General features: G+C 45.6%; 1 protein-coding gene across 4 annotated transcripts in view; it reads left to right on the top strand.

Moving 5' to 3' along the window:
- LOC137534858 (oocyte zinc finger protein XlCOF6.1-like) overlaps positions 1-21,023 on the top strand; it is a 30,035-nt gene extending 9,012 nt beyond the window's left edge. Inside the window, exons 1-5 of one of the 4 annotated variants that reach the window (XM_068256532.1) lie at positions 12,167-12,206; positions 14,565-14,685; positions 14,815-14,912; positions 15,022-15,305; positions 20,072-21,023. In XM_068256532.1, coding sequence (XP_068112633.1) covers positions 15,257-15,305; positions 20,072-20,877 — 855 coding nt within the window. In that variant the 5' untranslated portion in view covers positions 12,167-12,206; positions 14,565-14,685; positions 14,815-14,912; positions 15,022-15,256 and the 3' untranslated portion in view covers positions 20,878-21,023. Of the gene's footprint in view, positions 1-1,801; positions 2,703-12,166; positions 12,229-14,564; positions 14,686-14,814; positions 14,913-15,021; positions 15,306-20,071 lie in introns of those variants that run through there. The other 3 variants (XM_068256533.1, XM_068256531.1, XM_068256530.1) reach the window with 3 other exon arrangements.
- The last annotated feature ends 224 nt before the right edge of the window (positions 21,024-21,247 follow it).

Consider the following 21,247-nt stretch of genomic DNA (forward strand, 5'->3'; position numbering starts at 1 on the left):
ACCAACAAATGAGGAGGAGATACTGTACACCATATGAAAGGCCCATGTCCATTCCTCAGTATAACATCATAGTACCAACAAATGAGGGGGAGATACTGTACACCATATGAAAGGCCCATCTCCATTCCCCAGTATAACATCATAGTACCAACAAATGAAGTGGAGATACTGTACACCATTTGAAAGATCCATCTCCATTCCTCAGCATAACATCATAGAACCAACACATGGGGAGGAGATACTGTACACCATACGAAAGGTCCATCTCCATTCCTCAGTATAACATCATAGAACCAACACATGGGGAGGAGATACTGTACACCATATGAAAGGTCCATCTCCATTCCTCAGTATAACATCATAGAACCAACACATGGGGAGGAGATACTGTACACCATACGAAAGGTCCATCTCCATTCCTCGGCATAACACCATAGATCCAACAAATGAGGGGGAGATACTGTACACCATATGAATGGCCCATTTCTATTCCTCTGTATAACATCATAGTACCAACAAATGAGGAGGAGATACTGTACACCATATGAATGGCCCATCACTTTTCCTCAGTATAATATCATAGTAGCAAAAAATGAGGAATAGAATACTGTACACCATATGAAAGGTCCCTTTCCATTCCTCAGTATAACATCATAGTACCAACAAATGAGGGGGAGATACTGTACACCATATGAAAGGTCCATCTCCATTCCCCAGTATAACATCATAGCACCAACAAATGAGGAGGATATACTGTACACCATATGAAAGGTCCATCCCTATTCCTCAGTATAACATCATAGTACCAACAAATGAGGAGGAGATACTGTACACCATATGAAAGGTCCATCCCTATTCCTCAGTATAACATCATAGTACCAACAAATGAGGAGGAGATACTGTACACCATATGAAAGGCCTATTTCCATTCCTCAGTATAACATCATAGTACCAACAGATGAGGAGGAGATACTGTACACCATATGAGAGGCCCATCCCCATTCATCAGTTTAACATCATAATACCAGAAAATGAGGATAAGATACTGTACACCATATGAAAGGCCCATCTCCATTCCTCAGTATAACATCATAGTACCAACAAATGAGGAGGAGATACTGTACACCATATGAAAGGTCCATTCCTCAGTATAACATCATAGTACCAACAAATGAGGAGGGGATACTGTACACCATATGAAAGGCCCGTCTCCATTCCTCAGTATAACATCATAGCACCAACAAATGAGGAGATACTGTACAGTGTGTACACCATATGAAAGGCCCATCTCCATTCCTCAGTATAACATCATAGTACCAACAAATAAGGAGGAGATACTGGCCCATCTTTATTACTAAGTATAGCATCATAGTACCAAATGACTGGCCTATCTACAGTCTTCATCCTATATAATAATATGCAAGTGTCCCTGCATCCTGCTTTGTCCCTGTGTCAGTGCTTTTTTGCACTGCGCATGTGCAGGGGGAGATGCAGAGACACTGAAGGCTTGCAGGGGAGGACGGAGCCAGAAGCGGCGGGTGCGAGCGTGATGGGCGTGTGCGGGCATGCGCGCTAATATGAGCAATGACAGACCTAGCCCATTTTTAAACGGGCTAAGGTCACTAGTTGTAATATAATAGACCCAACAAATGAGGTTAAATTACTATGCACCGTATGATAGCTCTATCTACAGTCACCATTGTCCAATAAATGAAGCATTGATACTTTTTTTTTCTAATTCTCACCACTACATTTTGTAAAAATAAAAATATCTGACTGTAAGCATTAACATTTGTTTCAGCCTTAAAGATGTATTCTCCAGCAGGAGTACAAGATGCTGGGATTAAGTCGGAGGGATATTATATTTTGCCTCCAGATAAGAAGACAAGAGGAGATAAGAGCTTTGCACAATTTTCTTCAGGCGTGAACCACCCTATGCAAAATGTTCAGCTCCTAATGTGCAATGGAAATAGATCAGCAGATGCACCTGATCTGGAGCAATCTTCTAGTACTAAAATATATTTTTTTCCTAATAGACTTAACATGAATATGCCTTGTTTTTTTGCACTTCCCAATAATCGAAATTTTGTGGAACCGCCAGTTCTATGTTTTGAGTGTGGAAAATTTTTCAAGAATAATGATCATCTCATGAGACACCAGAAGGACCACGCTAGTGAGAGTCCCGTCTTCTGCTGTCGGTGTGAGATATCCTTCAGGTCATTTGAAGAGCTCATCCTACACCAAAGAGATCACTTACTAACAAAGTCATTTCCATGTCCAGAGTGCCCTAAATCCTTCAGATCAAACTATTGCTTGAGAGTACACCTGAGAATTCACACCGGGGAAAAGCCGTTTCCATGTTCCGAGTGTGAAAAGACCTTCAGAAGAAAAGGGGAACTCATCCTGCACCAAAGAATCCACACTGGAGAGAAGCCCTATGTTTGCATGGAGTGTGGGAATTCTTTTATGGAAAAAAGGATCCTTGATATGCATTTTAAGGTCCACACTGGTGATATACCCTTCTCATGTGTAGAGTGTGGGATGGGATTTAGTCGGAGAGTAAACCTTCTTAAACACCAGAAGAGCCACCACTCAGTGTGAGGGAGTGAGGGGCCTTTTGCCGTTCTAGAGAGTAGGAAATGTTGTAACTGAAGATGAAACCTTCAGCACCAAAAGAACCACACAGGGGGAGGGACCTCTTAACTGCCTTGCTTTCTGCTGTTGGTGGGAGGGAAGGGGGGGGGGGGTGATGCTTTCATTACTGTTTCACTTTTAAATTACTATTTTGTGTATCAATCATTGTGAGAAAAAAACGTAAAACATTAAAAACACTGTAGATTGTATTCTAGTGTCTGTTTAATTTTTAGTTACAGTTTACCTGTAAAGGTGCTCAGATCTCCTATTCCTTTTGTTTGTAATAGTGCTACATTATACAACTGTTAGGGAGAGGCCACATTTGTGTCCAGGTAAAATGCTGGTGGTTTTACGTGGAATTTTTCCATATTTTGTGTGCATTTTTGTGCATGCGTCTGCCACCACACACTACCGGCGTCTGCTAGCAGTTTATGGGAATTGTACACGCCCTGCAATTTTATGCGACAGGGAATCCATTTTTTTAAAATGCACACAAATTGTGGCCAAAAGTTGCGACTGAACGCGCATGTTTCCATTGAAAAGCATTGTGTGTGTGTGATTTCACATTGCACAAAATTGAACATGCTTTTTAACAAGTGTGGCCCCAGCCTTAGGGTCCTTTCACATTTGTTCAGCTGCCTTGCAGAATAATCCCGAACTCACTGTCCATATAATTCTATGGGCCTGTTCACAGATCTGCATTGTAACGGATTGCATTTTTCTAACTCGTTGCATGCAGGCTTTGAATGAAGGAGCATGGTATAATGTGTGCAGTGTGCAGTTCACACACATTATTACACCTGCATCATGCAAAGCACAACGGGGTTGATTAACCACCCTGGCGTTCTATTAAGATCGCCAGGGCGGCTGCGGGAGGGTTTTTTTTAAATTTAAAAAAAACTATTTCATGCAGCCAACTGAAAGTTGGCTGCATGAAAGCCCACTAGAGGGCGCTCCGGAGGCGTTCTTCCGATCGCCTCCGGCGCCCAGAATAAACAAGGAAGGCCGCAATGAGCGGCCTTCCTTGTTTTGTTTAGATCGTCGCCATAGCGACGAGCGGAGTGACGTCATGGACGTCAGCCGACGTCCTGACGTCAGCCGCCTCCGATCCAGCCCTTAGCGCTGGCCGGAACTTTTTGTTCCGGCTACGCTGGGCTCAGGCGGCTGGGGGGACCCTCTTTCGCCGCTGCTCGCGGCGAATCGCCGCAGAGCGGCGGCGATCGGGCAGCACACGCGGCTGGCAAAGTGCCGGCTGCGTGTGCTGCTCTTTATTTGAACAAAATCGGCCCAGCAGGGCCTGAGCGGCAGCCATCGGCGGTGATGGACGAGCTGAGCTCGTCCATACCGCTAAGATGGTTAATTATAACAAATAGTGTGCCTTATCAGAGTAAGGCATCTCTCGGTGTTACAAAACCCTACAGCATAGAGCCAAATTAATCCATGCCATGCACTGATGAGGATCAAACAATCCGAAACAGTCTGTATGCATGTTGGATTATTATGGCTCTGTACAAATTAACAACCTGACACATCATTGCATTCCAGCGGTTCTGGAGGTGTGTTTAGCTTCTAAGGGTACAATGGTTAATTTGCATATATTCAGCAGTGTTGCTCTGGGAGACATCTCAAGCTCACTCCAACCTGAATTATCGCAAATTCTTTTTGTTTTAAGAAAGCAAACTTTAGTTTTTTCTTATCAGAGTAACACATGCCTTATCAGAGTTACCATGCTTTATCAGAGTAGCATAGCGAGCACTACAAACGTATGGCTGCTAATTGCCAATGATGAGAGCTCCACTCGTCCTGCCCTGAGCCCCTGCAAGTCCAATCACTTTAAAGGATTGATTGGCCCAATAGGCTGCCTGTCAAGTTTCCTGTCAAGTGACAGGCAGCCTATTGGGCCAATCTTAGTGCGGGATAATGTCCTTAAAAGTGATTGGACCTGCAGGAGCTCAGGGCAGGACGAGTTGCCAATTACCAGGCATAAGTTCGTAGCGCTCGCTATGCTACTCTTTCTTTTGCCATATTGCCTGTCTCTTTCTAATGTCATAAGGAGCTTGTTGAATACGTCAGCAAGAAGCTTTTACGGCTGGAAGAGGTGAGGGGGCTAAAGGGGGTGACTCACAAAGCTTTTCTGTTGAATTATATCTCTTTACTTATTAACTCTCACTTTCTCTCCTTAAATAACTTAAGTCATGATTTATCTCTCCAGAAGCTTGATTCATGAAAGTTTACCACGTTAAACCAGTGAGCTATAATATGGTAGAGGCCGCGCTGCATACCATTACGTGGCACTTCAAAGGCGTATGTGGAGCTTAAGCGCTCTCTACGCTGACCGTAGAATGCGCTCACTGGTTTAACCCACGCTACTTAGCATGGTAATCGTTCATGAATCAAGCTCCTTATCTTAAAGGGAGGGTTCACGGGAAACAAAAAATACTAATCCACTTACCTGGGGCTTCCTCCAGCCCGTGGCAGGCAGGCAGGACTTGCCCTCGATGCCGCTCCACAGGCTCCATGTCGTCTCCGGTGGCGCACCCGTCATCGGGCATCCTCCAAGCTGTACTGCGCAAGCGCAGAACTACTGCGCTTGCGCAGTACAGCCTGGAGGACGTCCGATGATGGCGTGAGACGCACGTTGGAGCGCAGAAGAGCCCGACCTGGAAGCCGGCCTGGCCAGGTCGGCTGCACCACCGGAGATGCCCGGGAGCCTGCAGAGCGGCGTCGAGGGCACGTCCTGCCTGCCACGGGCTGGAGGAAGCCCCAGGTAAGTGGATTAGTTTTTTTTTTTTTAATGTACCGTGGATCTTCCCTTTAAACACTTCAGGACAAGAGCAATTTTCACATATCAGCATTGCTCCCATTCATTCGCTAATAACTTTATTTCTACTTATCACACCTAAATGATTTATACATAGTTTTTTTTTCCCCGGGACAAACTAGGCTTTTAGTGTGTGAAAATCTTTTTAGTAATTACCTTATTTTCTATGCATTTTAAAGGGAAAATAAAAAAAAATAGAAAAAAACATGCTATTTCTCCATTTACATCCATTATAACTTAACAATAAACAGTGCTAACTAGTAAACCTTTTGATGGCCGCTGGACGCGGTGGCAGTCCCAGGACCGCCTAAAAACAGTCAGCATGCAGTCCTGGGGGCGTGTTTTGCAGGAGATCACGCGCGCCGATGCGTGCACATCTCTGCTTAAATGACAGAGCTATGCTCCCAGCGGCAATCAGGAGACTTAGACAGCGAAACTGCCGTCTATTTACTGTATACAGCACTGCGATCAGCAGCAGCGCTGTACTGGGGACAGCCGTGTGACATGGCTGTTCCCCTGGGTGGCAAGACAGCGATCCGACGGTGTAGGCTGAAGCCTATCAAAGCCGATCATGCTGATTGGCTGTTGGGGGGAGGGAGGGTAAAAAAAAAATAGCAAAATTAATTCAAAAAATAAAGACATAAATATTTATATAAAAATAAATAAACATTGAGAGTGCAATCAAAGCCCACCAAAAGAGAGCTCTGTTGGTGGGCATGTGTGTTGAGTTGTACGGCCCTGCAGCGAGGCCTTAACCACTTGAGGACCACAGTCTTTTCGCCCCTTAAGGACCAGAGCCTTTTTCTCCATTCAGACCACTGCAGCTTTCACGGTTTATTGCTCGGTCATACAACCTACCACCTAAAGGAATTTTACCTCCTTTTCTTGTCACTAATACAGCTTTCTTTTGCTGCTATTTGATTGCTGCTGCAAGTTTTAGTTTTTATTATATTCATCAAAAAAGACATGAATTTTGGCAAAAAAATGACTTTTTTAACTTGCTGTGCTGACATTTTTCAAATAAAGTAAAATTTCCTATACATTTGAGCGCGAAAGTTATTCTGCTACATGTCTTTGATTAAAAAAAAAAAACATTCAGTGTATATTTATTGGATTGGGTAAAATTTATAGCGTTTACAAACTATGGTGCCAAAAGTGAATTTTCCCATTTTCAAGCATCTCTGACTTTTCTGCGCACCTGTCAGGTTTCATGAGGGGCTAAAATTCCAGGATAGTACAAATACCCCCCAAATGACCCCATTTTGGAAAGAAGACATCCCAAAGTATTCAGTGAGAGGCATGGTGAGTTCATAGAAGATTTAATTTTTTGTCACAAGTTAGCGGAAAATGACACTTTCTGACAAAAAAAAGAAAAAAAAAAAGTTTCCATTTCTTCTAACTTGCGACAAAAAAAAAATAAAATCTGCCACGGACTCACTATGCTCCTCTCTGAATACCTTGAAGTGTCTACTTTCCAAAATGGGGTCATTTGTGGGGTGTGTTCACTGTCCTGGCATTTTGGGGGGTGCCTAATTGTAAGCACCCCTGTAAAGCCTAAAGATGCTCATTGGACTTTGGGCCCCTTAGCGCAGTTAGGGTGCAAAAAAGTGCCACACATGTGGTATTGCCGTACTCAGGAGAAGTAGTATAATGTGTTTTGGGGTGTATTTTTACACATACCCATGCTGGGTGGGAGAAATATCTCCGTAAATGACAATTGTTTTATTTTTTTTACACACAATTGTCTATTTATAGATATATTTCTCCCACTCAGCATGGGTATGTGGAAAAATACACCCCAAAACACATTATACTACTTCTCCTGAGTACGGCGATACCACATGTGTGGCACTTTTTTGCACCCTAACTGCGCTAAGGGGCCCAAAGTTCAATGAGTACCTTTAGGATTTCACAGGTCATTTTGAGAAATTTCGTTTCAAGACTACTCCTCACGGTTTAGGGCCCCATTTTAGAAAGAAGACACCCCAAGGTATTCCGTTAGGAGGATGGTGAGTTCATAGAAGATTTTTTTTTTTTGTCACAAGTTAGCGGAAATTGATTTTAATTGTTTTTTTTTTACAAAGTGTCATTTTCCGCTAACTTGTGACAAAAAATAAAATCTTCTATGAACTCACCATACTCCGTACGGAATACCTTGGGGTGTCTTCTTTCTAAAATGGGGTCATTTGTGGGGTTCCTATACTGCCCTGGCATTTTAGGGGCCCTAAACCGTGAGGAGTAGTCTTGAAACCAAATGTCGCAAAATGACCTGTGAAATCCTAAAGGTACTCATTGGACTTTGGGCCTCTTAGCGCACTTAGGGTGCAAAAAAGTGCCACACATGTGGTACCGCCGTACTCAGGAGAAGTAGTATAATGTGTTTTGGGGTGTATTTTTACACATAACCATGCTGGGTGGGAGAAATATCTCTGTAAATGACAATTGTTTGATTTTTTTTTTTACACACAATTGTCCATTTACAGAGATATTTCTCCCACCCAGCATGGGTATGTGTAAAAATACACCCCAAAACACAATATACTACTTCTTCTGAGTACGGCGATACCACATGTGTGACACTTTTTTGCAACCTAGGTGCGCTAAGGAGCCTAACGTCCTATTCACAGGTCATTTTGAGGCATTTGGATTCTAGACTACTGCTCACGGTTTAGGGCCCCTAAAATGCCAGAGCAGTATAGGAACCCCACAAGTGACCCCATTTTAGAAAGAAGACACCCCAAGGTATTCTGTTAGGAGTATGGTGAGTTCATAGAAGATTTTTTTTTTGTCACAAGTTAGCGGAAAATGACACTTTGTGAAAAAAAAAAACAATACATATCAATTTCCGCTAACTTGTGACAAAAAATAAAATCTTCTATGAACTCATCATACACCTAACAGAATACCTTGGGGTGTCTTCTTTCTAAAATGGGGTCACTTGTGGGGTTCCTATACTGCCCTGGCATTTTAGGAGCCCTAAACCGTGAGGAGTAGACTTGAACCTAAATTTCTCAAAATGACCTGTGAAATCCTAAAGGTACTCATTGGACTTTGGGCCCCTTAGCACAGTTAGGCTGCAAAAAAGTGTCACACATGTGGTATCGCCGTACTCAGAAGAAGTAGTATAATGTGTTTTGTGGTGTATTTTTACATATAACCATGCTGGGTGGGAGAAATATCTCTGTAAATGACACATTTTTGATTTTTTTTACACACAATTGTCCATTTACAGAGAGATTTCTCCCACCCAGCATGGGTATGTGTAAAAATACACCACAAAACACATTATACTACTTCTCCTGAGTATGGCGATACCACATGTGTGACACTTTTTTGCAGCCTAGGTGCGCTAAGGGGCCCAACGTCCTATTCACAGGTCATTTTGAGGCATTTGTTTTCTAGACTACTCCTCACGGTTTAGGGCCCCTAAAATGCCAGGGCAGTATAGGAACCCCACAAGTGACCCCATTTTAGAAAGAAGACACCCCAAGGTATTCCGTTAGGGGTATGGTGAGTTCATAGAAGATTTTATTTTTTGTCACAAGTTAGTGAAAAATGACACTTTGTGAAAAAAACAATAAAAATCCAATTTCCGCTAACTTTTGACAAAAAAATAAAATCTTCTATGAACTCATCATACACCTAACAGAATACCTTGGGGTGTCTTCTTTCTAAAATGGGGTCACTTGTGGGGTTCCTATACTGCCCTGGCATTTTACGGGCCCAAAACTGTGAGTAGTCTGGAAACCAAATTTCTCAAAATGACTGATCAGGGGTATAAGCATCTGCAAATTTTGATGACAGGTGGTCTATGAGGGGGCAAATTTTGTGGAACCGGTCATAAGCAGGGTGGCCTCTTAGATGACAGGATGTTTTGGGCCTGATCTGATGGATAGGAGTGCTAGGGGGGTGACAGGAGGTGATTGATGGGTGTCTCAGGGGGCAGTTAGAGGGGAAAATAGATGCAATCAATGCACTGGGGAGGTGATCGGAAGGGGGTCTGAGGGGGATCTGAGGGTTTGGCCGAGTGATCAGGAGCCCACACGGGGCAAATTAGGGCCTGATCTGATGGGTAGGTGTGCTAGGGGGTGACAGGAGGTGATTGATGGGTGTCTCAAGGTGTGATTAGAGGGGGGAAATAGATGCAAGCAATGCACTAGCGAGGTGATCAGGGCTGGGGTCTGAGGACGTTCTGAGGTGTGGGCGGGTGATTGGGTGCCCGCAAGGGGCAGATTAGGGTCTAATCTGATGGGTAACCGTGACAGGTGGTGATAGGGGGTGATTGATGGGTAATTAGTGGGTGTTTAGAGGAGAGAAGAGATGTAAACACTGCACTTGGGAGGTGATCTGATGTCGGATCTGCGGGCGATCTATTGGTGTGGGTGGGTGATCAGATTGCCCGCAAGGGGCAGGTTAGGGGCTGATTGATGGGTGGCAGTGACGGGGTGATTGATGGGTGGCAGTGACAGGGGGTGATTGATAGGTGATTGACAGGTGATCAGTGGGTTATTACAGGGAATAACAGATGTAAATATTGCACTGGCGAATTGATAAAGGGGGGTCTGAGGGCAATCTAAGTGTGTGGGCGGGTGATTGGGTGCCCGCAAGGGGCAGATTAGGGTCTAATCTGATGGGTAACAGTGACAGGTGATGATAGGGGGTGATTGATGGGTAATTAGTGGGTGTTTAGAGGAGAGAAGAGATGTAAACACTGCACTTGGGAGGTGATCTGATGTCGGATCTGCGGGCGATCTATTGGTGTGGGTGGGTGATCAGATTGCCCGCAAGGGGCAGGTTAGGGGCTGATTGATGGGTGGCAGTGACAGGGGGTGATTGATAGGTGATTGACAGGTGATCAGTGGGTTATTACAGGGAATAACAGATGTAAATATTGCACTGGCGAATTGATAAGGGGGGGTCTGAGGGCAATCTGAGTGTGTGGGCGGGTGATTGGGTGCCCGCAAGGGGCAGATTAGGGTCTAATCTGTTGGGTAACAGTGACAGGTGGTGATAGGGGGTGATTGATGGGTAATTAGTGGGTGTTTAGAGGAGAGAAGAGATGTAAACACTGCACTTGGGAGGTGATCTGATGTCGGATCTGCGGGCGATCTATTGGTGTGGGTGGGTGATCAGATTGCCCGCAAGGGGCAGGTTAGGGGCTGATTGATGGGTGGCAGTGACAGGGGGTGATTGATGGGTGGCAGTGACAGGGGGTGATTGATAGGTGATTGACAGGTGATCAGTGGGTTATTACAGGGAATAACAGATGTAAATATTGCACTGGCAAATTGATAAGGGGGGGTCTGAGGGCAATCTGAGCGTGTGGGCGGGTGATTGGGTGCCCGCAAGGGGTAGATTAGGGTCTAATCTGATGGGTAACAGTGACAGGTGGTGATAGGGGGTGATTGATGGGTGATTGATGGGTAATTAGTGGGTGTTTAGAGGAGAGAAGAGATGTAAACACTGCACTTGGGAGGTGATCTGATGTCGGATCTGCGGGCGATCTATTGGTGTGGGTGGGTGATCAGATTGCCCGCAAGGGGCAGGTTAGGGGCTGATTGATGGGTAGCAGTGACAGGGGGTGATTGACGGTGATTGACAGGTGATTGACAGGTGATCAGGGGGGATAGATGCATACAGTACACGGGGGGGGGGGGGGGGTCTGGGGAGAATCTGAGGGGTGGGGGGGTGATAAGGAGGGGGCAGTGGGCAGGGGGGGGGGATAAAAAAAAATAGCGTTGACAGATAGTGACAGGGAGTGATTGATGGGTGATTAGGGGGGTGACTGGGTGCAAACAGTGGTCTGGGGGGTGGGCAGGGGGGGGGTCTGAGGGGTGCTGTGGGCGATCAGGGGGCAGGGGGGGGGGAAATCAGTGTGCTTGGGTGCAGACTAGGGTGGCTGCAGCCTGCCCTGGTGGTCCCTCGGACACTGGGACCACCAGGGCAGGAGGCAGCCAGTATAATAGGCTTTGTATACATTACAAAGCCTATTATACATATGTGCAGCGGCGATCCGGGTGCTAGTAACCTGCCGGCGCTTCCGAACGGCCGGCGGGTTACTACGAGCGGTGGGCGGAGCGAGTCCCCGGCGGCTGATCGCGTCACGAATGACGCGATCGCCGCATAGCCACTCCCGCAGCCGCCCCCGCCGATGGGCGTATTGCGGTCGTTTGGGCCCAGTCTTTGCCGCCGCCCATCGGCTGGGGGCGGTCGGCAAGTGGTTAAAGCTGCATTGGCCTATTTAGTAAAAAATGGCCTGGTGACTGGGGGAGGGGGGGGGGGGGGGTGTTAAGCCCGTGGTCCTTAAGTGGTTAAACTCACAAATTGTATTTTCTTATCCGTCCTGGTTATTACAACATTTAGATTATGTTCCTAGTACAATGGTGTAGTGTAGTGTAGGTATGGTGACAATATTGTTTTCGGAAATAAAGGTGTCTTTTTTTCTGGTTTTTGATTTTTGCTTTCTCATTGTACACTATTGAGGATTACAAGATTGTATTTGTAAAAATAATAGTAATATACCCTCATGGCATATTTGTTTAAAAATCCATGTTCTTATTGTAGCAATTGATAGACCTGAACTGGAACTCCTAAGACCAGTGAAAAAAAAAAAGAAATAAAAGGGTGCAGTTTCCTTATTTTCCACAAGATGGCGATCTCCAATTACCAGCGTGGAACGCATGGACAGGAACTAATGGAACATATAAGACAGGATAGGTGAGGTAGGAGGAAGTTGAAGGGAGACATTATTGTGAGTGGCGAGAGGGTAACTAGTAAGATAACAATATTATGTTATATATTATATTTATTATATTATTTATTTATGAATGCAGTTTATCTATGCGGCAAGCTAGGCAATGGGTGGTATGTCATAGAGCATGATGCATGTTGGGTTATGTTTGCTGGCTATAGAAGGACATCAGTGGAGGGAGATAGTTTAGGTCGGAGATACGTTTGAAAGACATAAAAATGTAGAAAGGTAAGGAGGATTCTGGGTGGTCACATAACTTCACTCTGATGGCTGGTATATGTATTTCCTTTTAAACAAAACTGGTTGCCTGGAAGTCCTACAGATGCTCTGCCTCTAACTTAGCCCTAGACCCTGAACAAGAATGCATCACATTTCTCTCTGAAGACCGACTTCATTTGCGAGCTGCATGATTTTTTCAGGTGTGTGATCCAGATACTGCTGCAGCCAAAGAGATCAGCAGGGCTGCCGGGCAACTGGAATGGTTTATTAGGCAATAAATATGGCTCCATATCCTTCTCAGTTCAGGTGTCCTTTAATAAAACACACACCTGACCAGACAAGTGAGTAGGATTCTAGGTCAGACACCTGTCACCCAAACATTTGTCAAGGTACAAGCTTAGGCAGAAAAAAAAGTGCCTTAAAGTAAACCTGTAAGGAAACCATTCTTTTCTAGGGGGTACTCACCTTGGCAGGGGGAAGCCTTGGCATCCAAGAGGCTTCACCCGTCGTCCTTCGTAAACCCCTTCCATTGCTAGGACCCCCAGATAAAGGTAAACAAAAACCAAAAAACAATCCCTGTCAGCACTCCCCTCAGGCTCCAGCACAAATAGCCGAGCCCGATCAGGTCTACTCTGCTGCGAAGTTGCGAGGTGTCTGCACTTGCACAGTAGAGCGGACCCGATTGGGCTTGGCTATTTCCGCCAGAGCACATCAGAAAGCCACTACTGCGCCTATGCGCACCTCTGACAAGCCCTTGTTAGCAGATCTTCAGGGCTGCCAGCACTGGATCCCCTCTGGTGAGGAGGATGGGAGAAGCCTCCTTAGGATCCAGAGGCTTCTCCTCCTGGGGTAAAAACCCCATAGGGGCAGTTTTTTTTCTCTTCAGGTACACTTTAACATCAGTTGCTAGTGTGTAGGGATGGTCAGAAATGCCAATTTCCTATCCCACTGAATTGTCGATTACCGAAAATCCACATTTCTGATACCGATTACCAATTTCCACAGAAAAGGGTTTTTTTATGTCATTTTTGTTAATAAAGTTATGGAATTTAGAAAAAATGTTTTGCAGAATCCGTTTTATGTTGTGGATGTTCGCTGTTATGTGGACATCCTTCATACACTACAGAACTCTCTGATTGGCCAAATACTTCAGTGTCAGAAGCATTGGATCAAGCCAAAGCTGCAGAATTTTTCTGTGGAAATTTGAATACCACATAGATTTTAGACCAATCACTAGATTTGGTAAAACTCTGATTTCCGAGGTTAACCACTGCATTCTCCGATTTGTTTAATACTATTGAGTATTTCAGAGTCCTCTGACTGGCCTAAAATTGTCGATTTTTAGGCCAATTGCAACACTCGAAATTCAGAAAAACTCAGTAGTGTTGGACCAATCAGAGATTGTGGTAGTTTACTGCGGAAATTGGAATAACACGCAAATTTTAGACCAATCACAAGACTCATATACTACCACGTTTTACGAGTCTTGCAATTGGTCTAAAATTTCTGCAGTATTCCAATTACCACAGAAGAATTCTGCAGCCTCTGGTTGGTCCAAATCTGTGGACCAGGCTAAAATTAGGTTAGGCTAAAATTTCTGTGGTTAAATTTCACACACACAGAGGCTGGGTGTGCATATAATGCCCACCCATGTTGCTATACTGTCTCCCCCCTGCGCTCTGCTGTCCCCCATAAATCACACATCGCTAGCCGGCTGTTTACCTCTTGATGTGTCAGTCTCCCCGCTCCCCCGCCTCCTCTATGTCGCTGCTCCCTGCCTGCGTCCCTTCCCTCCCCGCTGATTGGAGGGAAGGGACGCAGGCGGGGAGTGGAGATATAGAGGAGGCGGGGGAGCGGCGAGACTGACACATCAAGAGGTAAACAGCCGGCTAGAGATGTCGCTAGCACGGCTTTGATTTATGGGGGCACAGCAGAATGAAGGGGGGGGGGGGCATTATATGCACACACAGCCTCTGTGTGCTAATAGGATTCTTCAAACCCACCTCGGGTTCTCTTTAAAAAAAATCTCTACCCAGAGAGGTTAGATGGACTGTTTTATTGTCTTATCTTTTTTATTATTTTACATTATAAAGTTTTGAAAATGTGCCTGGATAGTGACTGTACCATTATGTGTGTCAGGTCCCTATAAGGTGTCGGGATGTCCTTGTTTATTTCTCTATGGAGGGGCATTATATAGAAGGACACAATGACCTCCACAAGGACACTATGATGGAGAATCCGCAGATCCTCACATCACCCGGTAAGAGGAGACTTTCATTTCTTGTAAAGGAGAGAGCAGTGTGGAGGGTTCACCTAGATCCCTCATCATTTAATAAACACATATAGAGAATGCATTCAGTCAGTGTGTGTGTGTGTGTGTTTCCTACAGATGGATGTAGTAACAGAAACCCAACAGAGAGATGTACAGGACCTCTTTATTTCCAGGGTTGTCCACCGAAAGATCCCACCATCCCCCACCATTATCAGGTTGGTGGAATTGAGGGTCACAAATTTGACTCTAAACCAAAACAGTTGTATTATTCTGTGTTTTTATTAGCTTAAATATATATTTTTTGCTTCCATGCTGTGGATTTAGGATGCAGAACAAAAAGTTAAAGTTAAACAGGAAGAAGAAGAGACATATGTGAGGGGTAATCAGCAGTCTATCCATGAAGGTGATATTATGAAGACCATTAAAGAGGAGATGTTTGTGAAAGCTGACCTGCTGTCTATGGAGGAGGGTGACACAATTAGGACAACTAAAAAGGAGGAAGAAGAAATGTATGTGAGGAGTGATCAGCAATCTATGGAGAAGGGTGGAGGGTGACACGATGGGGAAAATCAAAGAGGAAGAATTTTGTCAAAGGATCATCAGCACAAGTGAGAAATTCTAATACTGAACTGTTAATAGATAGACGTTACTGTGTGTCCTTCTTGGACTGTAATTCTTCTTAAAGTGAATGGGAACCGCATTTAAAAAAAAAAATGAAGCAAATACTTACCTAAGGAAAGGAGAGGGAAGGCTCTGGGTTGTATAGAGCCTTCCGTCTCCTCTCTCGGTGCTCCCTATCCTGTGCTGGCTCCCCCCCATTTTAATCCCCCACCAAAAGGGTATTTGAAAATCTTCGGGAGCCGTGTCCTCCCTAAGACGTGAGCGTGCAAGGTAGCGTGCTTGTGCAGGCGCAGTACAGGGCTGCCCTTCTTCAGAAGCACTCAGGCTCCCTGAAGACTTCTGAAGCCTCCTTCGGCCGGTTAAAGCAGTATTTGACTAAATTAGTCATACTGCTACCGGGCGAGCCTGCACTGGAACGAGGGGACCAGGAGAGGAGCTGGAAGGCTCTATAGGACTCAGAGCCTTCCCTCTCCTAGGGTAAGTATCTGTCTCATTTTTTTAAATGCGGTTCCCATTCACTTTAAAGGGAACCTTAAGTGAGAAGGATATGGAGGCTGGCATATTCATTTCCCTTTAAAGAGAACCCGAGGTGTGTTTAAAGAATGTTATCTGCATACAGAGGCTGGATCTGCCTATACAGCCCAGCCTCTGTTGCTATCCCAAACCCCCCTAAGGTCCCCCTGCACTCTGCAATCCCCCATAAATCACAGCCGTGCAGTGAGGCTGTGTTTAGATCTGTAGTGTCAGTCTCGGCTGCTCCCCCGCCTCCTGCATAGCTCCGGTCCCTGCCCCCATCCCTTCCCTCCAATCAGCAGGGAGGGAAGGGATGCAGGCGGGGACTGGAGTTCTGCAGGAGGCGGGGAGAGCAGCAGACTGACACTACAGAGATAAACACAGCCAGCTCTGACAAGCTGTTTGTCAGCAGCGTGGCTGTGATTTATGAGGGATTGCAGAGTGCAGGGGGACCTTAGGGGGGTTTGGAATAGCAACAGAGGCTGGGCTGTATAAGCAGATCCAGCCTCTGTATGCAGATAACATTCTTCAAACCCACCTCGGGTTCTCTTTAAATAATACCAGTATCTGGCAGTTCTACTGATGCTCTGACTCGAACTCTTTTAGCCATAGACCCTGAACGAGCATCCAGATCAGATGTGTGTGCCAAGATTAGCCATATGCTAATGGTGTGTGATTCAGACACTACTGATGCCAAAATTATCACGAGGACTGCCAGACAACTGGTATTGTTTAAAAGCAAATACCGTATTTTTTGGCATATAAGGTGTTCCAATATATAAGTCACACCTAGGTTTAGAGGGCACAACAAGCAAGGGGAAAAAACTATACTAAATCTGGAGCATCCATGGTCCAGGACCATCTTCTACATGTTCTCCCCCAATTATTATTTCTCGTGCTGTCCCCAGTATGACCCCTTCTGCCCCCCTTGTGTCCTGTTCTGTTCCGATGTTCTCCCTTCTGTCCCCAGTGTGTCCGCCTCTGTTCCCCGTGTATACCTAGGAGAAGCGGCAGCTTGGCTAACCTAATCAATGGCTCCAGCGGCGATCACAGAACACATCAGCAGAAACCAGCACAAGGGTAGCTGTTCAGGAGAGGAGAGGTCTGTATTGGCCGCTGGAACCGTTGATTAGGTGAGCCAAGCTGCCACATCTCCTAGTTATGCGCAGGGGAAAATGAGGACTCACAGGAAAAAAAATATGGTAGCCTCCATATACCTCTCACTACAGTTGTCCTTTAAAGGGAAAATCCGCGCAAAAAAAAAAAAAAAACTCCACCTACCTGGGGCTTCTTCCAGCCCCTGTCAGTCGATCTGTGCCCTCGCCCCAGCTCCTCTCACTCCCGGCGTCCTACGCTGAAGAAGCCGACCTCGCTATGTCGGCTTCCAGGACGGCTTCATGTGCGCTCCACGGCGCGGTTCACGTGGTGTACGTGGCGTCTCTACTAAGCAGACGTCATTAGGTCTCTACTAGTAGTACACCACGTGGAGCGCACATGAAGCCGACCTGGCAAGGTCGGCTTCTTCAGCGCAGGACGCCGGGAGTGAGAGGAGCTGCGACAAGGGCACAGACCGACTGACAGGGGCTGGAAGTGGAGTTTTTTTTTTTGTTTTCCCCCGGATCTTCCCTTTAAAGGAGCGGGCCTTGCTACATAAGCAACATGCGTAACTATGGAAGGCATGCTACGCTGCACGACTGTGTAGCATGCCTCCCTGTATTCAGCTTGCGGTGCTGTCATGTTGCTTGGGTTGCTGCATCAGCACAACACAGAAGGAGGAATAGATATGCTTAGTAGGGTGAACGATGTTTTTAGCAGCAGCTATTTCTTTATATTCTCAGCAAATGCGAAGAATCAGATTCAGCTCAGCGGTATCCTATGTTAAGCAACCTGTCCGAGTTATTCGCTACAAAGAACAAATGAAGCACAGTCATGCTGGGATGTTTGACTACATGTAGTAATAGAATGGTTGGATTATGTTGTATATGAGTGTTATTACATTTTAATATGCAGAAGTCCTTTTTACTTCCTTTTTGTATTTTTCTCCTTTAAAATAAATGCAGTCTTTGGAAGGCAAGAAAGACATTTCAAGTGAAACAGTAAAGGCCTATACGCACGTTTAATTACAGAAAACCTGTAATAACAAAAAGTTCCCCTGGGGGGTACTCACCTCAGTAGGGGGGAAGCTTCCGGATCCTATTGAGGCTTCCCTGTCCTCCTGTGTCCCATGGCGGTCTCGCTGTGCTCCCCGAACAGCGGGGATGTAAATATTTACCTTTCCGGCTCCAGCGTAGGCGCAGTATCAGCTCTCCGCTCGGAGATGGGCAGAAATAGCCGATCAGTGTCGGGTCGCTCTACTGCACAGGCGCAAGCCTCCTGCCCCTGCGTAGTAGAGCGGACCCGACAGAGATCAGCCATTTCCACCGATCTCCGTGCTGAGAGCCGCAACAGCTCCCCCGCTGGAGCCAGGGAAGGTAAATAAATATAGCTTGCCGGGCTTGCCGAGCCAGGATTGCTGGAGACTTTGAGGGAGCCAGCGCTGGATTGCCTGCAGCTACAGCGGAGGGGGAAGCCTCATTGGAACCCTGAGGCTTCCCCCACCGAGGTGAGTACCCCCCAGGGGAACTTTTTTTTTGTTACAGGTTCCCTTTAAAGGACCACTATTGCGGAAATTGTCAAATTTAAAATACATGTAAACATACAAATAAGAAGTATATATGTTCCAGGGTAAAATGAGCCATACATTACTTTTCTCTTATCTTGCTGTCACTTTCAGTAGGTAGTAGAAATCTGACAGAACAGACAGGTTTTGGACTAGGCCCTCTCCTCCTGGGGGATTCTCGGGGTTTTCTTTATTTTCAAAAGCACTTGAATAGCAATGGTAAAAGGATGAAAGGAAGATTGGCATCAAATGTAACAACAGGCAGCCTTCTGGGGGGTCCTCAACACTTGCTCCCTGTGCCTCCGGTTAAAAGACAGCAATTGTGATGTGGTAAAGGATAAAGGATACCGGGCACCAGCTGCTTTGCAAGGCTAATTTATTTCATCCCACCAAGACAGACACCAAAATTCAGGCAGTAGGTCTAACAGCCGTTTCGCAAACTGGCAATGCTTGCTTCCTCAGAGACCCTTGCGAAACGGCTGTTAGACCTACTGCCTGAATTTTGGTGTCTGTCTTGGTGGGATGAAATAAATTAGCCTTGCAAAGCAGCTGGTGCCCGGTATCCTTTATCCTTTACCACATCGCACTTGAATAGCAGTTGCTTCTCAGCTAAAAAAGTGTGCAGCGAGCATGGAGACTAGTCAGCATCTTTATATAAATCTTTTTTAAGGAGTATCGTTATAAAAAATAAAGACCATGCTGAGAATCCCCCATGAAGAGGTGGACTAGACCAGTGATCTGCAAACTTGGCTCTCCAGCTGTTAAGGAACTACAAGTCCCACAATTCATTGCGGGAGTCTAACAGCCACAGTCATGATTCATAAAGGCAAATGCATTGTGGGACTTGTAGTTCCTTAAGAGCTGGAGAGCCAAGTTTGCAGATCACTGGACTAGACCAAAACCTGTTGGCTCTGTCAGATTTTTACTACCTACTGTGACAGCAAGAGAAAAGTAATTTATGGCTTACTTTAATGTGGAAGAAACATACTTCTTATTTGTATATGTTTACATGTATTTTACATTTTACAATTTTTCGCAGTAGTGGTCCTTTAATGGGGCACACAGAGGGGCGGAGCCACGCAGGTGTGACATTGCAGGAAGGAAGGGGAGGAGTGGGAGAAAACAATGCTATCGCCCTTCACGTGGCTGAAGTGATTCACCAGGACAGAGCGCTGGCCAAGCGGTCAGGGGGCATCGGGAGCTGCCAAGCACGGCAGAGGCGGTCATTGTCGGTCACCTGGATTGAGTTTCATCTGGCGTGTTTATGGAGCTTAAGTTTCTTCATAGCCCAAAGTTTTGGACAATGTTGAATGGTGCTAGAACCCTATTTGTTGTTTACAACTGCCCCTGTTAGTGAAATTTGCCCCACTTCCTGTCCATGGGATGAAATTGGGACCTCCTATCACCTCTCTCATTCTAATGATCCCTCTGGTCCTGAGGACACGAAACGAGAGATAGCAATAGACATTGAACAGGTTTTGTTTTTCCCAAAAGCGGTTTCATTTTATTATCATATCCATTATTTTTTGTGTTTGGATAATTTTACACTTTTCAAATTAATTCCAACTTTTTCTCCTACAGGGGGACAAGATATTGGGGGCACGTCAGATGGACACCTTGTGTCACCCTCAGATGATACAGAGGATTCCTTTCAATCACAGACTGCTATACATACGCATAATGAGGGGTTTCCATGTCCTAAATGTGGTAAATGTTTTGCTTCAAAGATCTATCTTGGCAAGCACCAGAAGAGACACTCCCTGTGCGCCACAATTTCATGCCCAGAGTGCCCAAGACTCTTTAAGACAAAAATAGATCTGATAAGGCACCGGAGAGTCCACACTGGTGAGAAGCCCTTTTGCTGCCCCAAGTGCGGAAAGTTATTTGCACAGCTACCAGGACTCAATGCCCATTTGAAAAGCCATATGGGCGAGAAGCCCTTCCAATGCACAGAGTGTGGGAAATGCTTCCCAGAGAAACAATACCTAGTCATCCACCAGCGCACGCACACCGGTGAGTGTCCTTTTCCCTGCCTGGAGTGCGGGAAATACTTCGCCCAGAAGTCCCATCTCCGCACACACCAGAGAATTCATACAGGCAGACGACCCTTTTCCTGTTCAGAGTGTGGGAAATCCTTCTTTGAGAAAGCACACCTTCAAAAGCACCGGAGGACTCACACTGGGGAGCGTCCTTTTTTCTGTTCAGAGTGTGGGAAATGCTTTATCCTGAAAGGGGACCTCCTAAAGCATCAGAGGCGACACACCCTGGAACGTCCTTTTTCATGCTCGGGGTGCGAGAAACGTTTTAGCGTGAAAGTGGACCTGCTGGTGCACCAGAAAGTTCACAAAGCCCGGGAAAGCTCAACTGTGCAAAGCACCACTGATTGATAACAGTGTAGTGCAGAAAAACAGATGCCTGTATGCTGTTTATATTTGTTGTTCTGCAGTATAGGAAAGATTATTGTGCTTTTTCTGGGGCACAATATACTCTATAGGGACCATATAAGGAATTAATGCAAATATTGCAAAAGACATCTGCATAGAAGCCTTCAGTAATACCAGTTGCCTAGCTGCCCTGCTGATTCTCTGCCTCTAATACTATTAGCCATAGACCCTGAACAAGCATGCAGCAGATCAGGTGTTTCTGGCATTATTGTCAGATCTGAAAGATTAGCTGCATGCTTGTTTCTGGTGAGATTCAGACACTACTGCAGCCAAATAGACCAGCAGGGCTTGCAGGCAACTGGCATTGTTTAAA

Source organism: Hyperolius riggenbachi, chromosome 10 (assembly GCF_040937935.1).
Source record: "Hyperolius riggenbachi isolate aHypRig1 chromosome 10, aHypRig1.pri, whole genome shotgun sequence".
Taxonomy (NCBI): Eukaryota; Metazoa; Chordata; class Amphibia; order Anura; family Hyperoliidae; genus Hyperolius; species Hyperolius riggenbachi.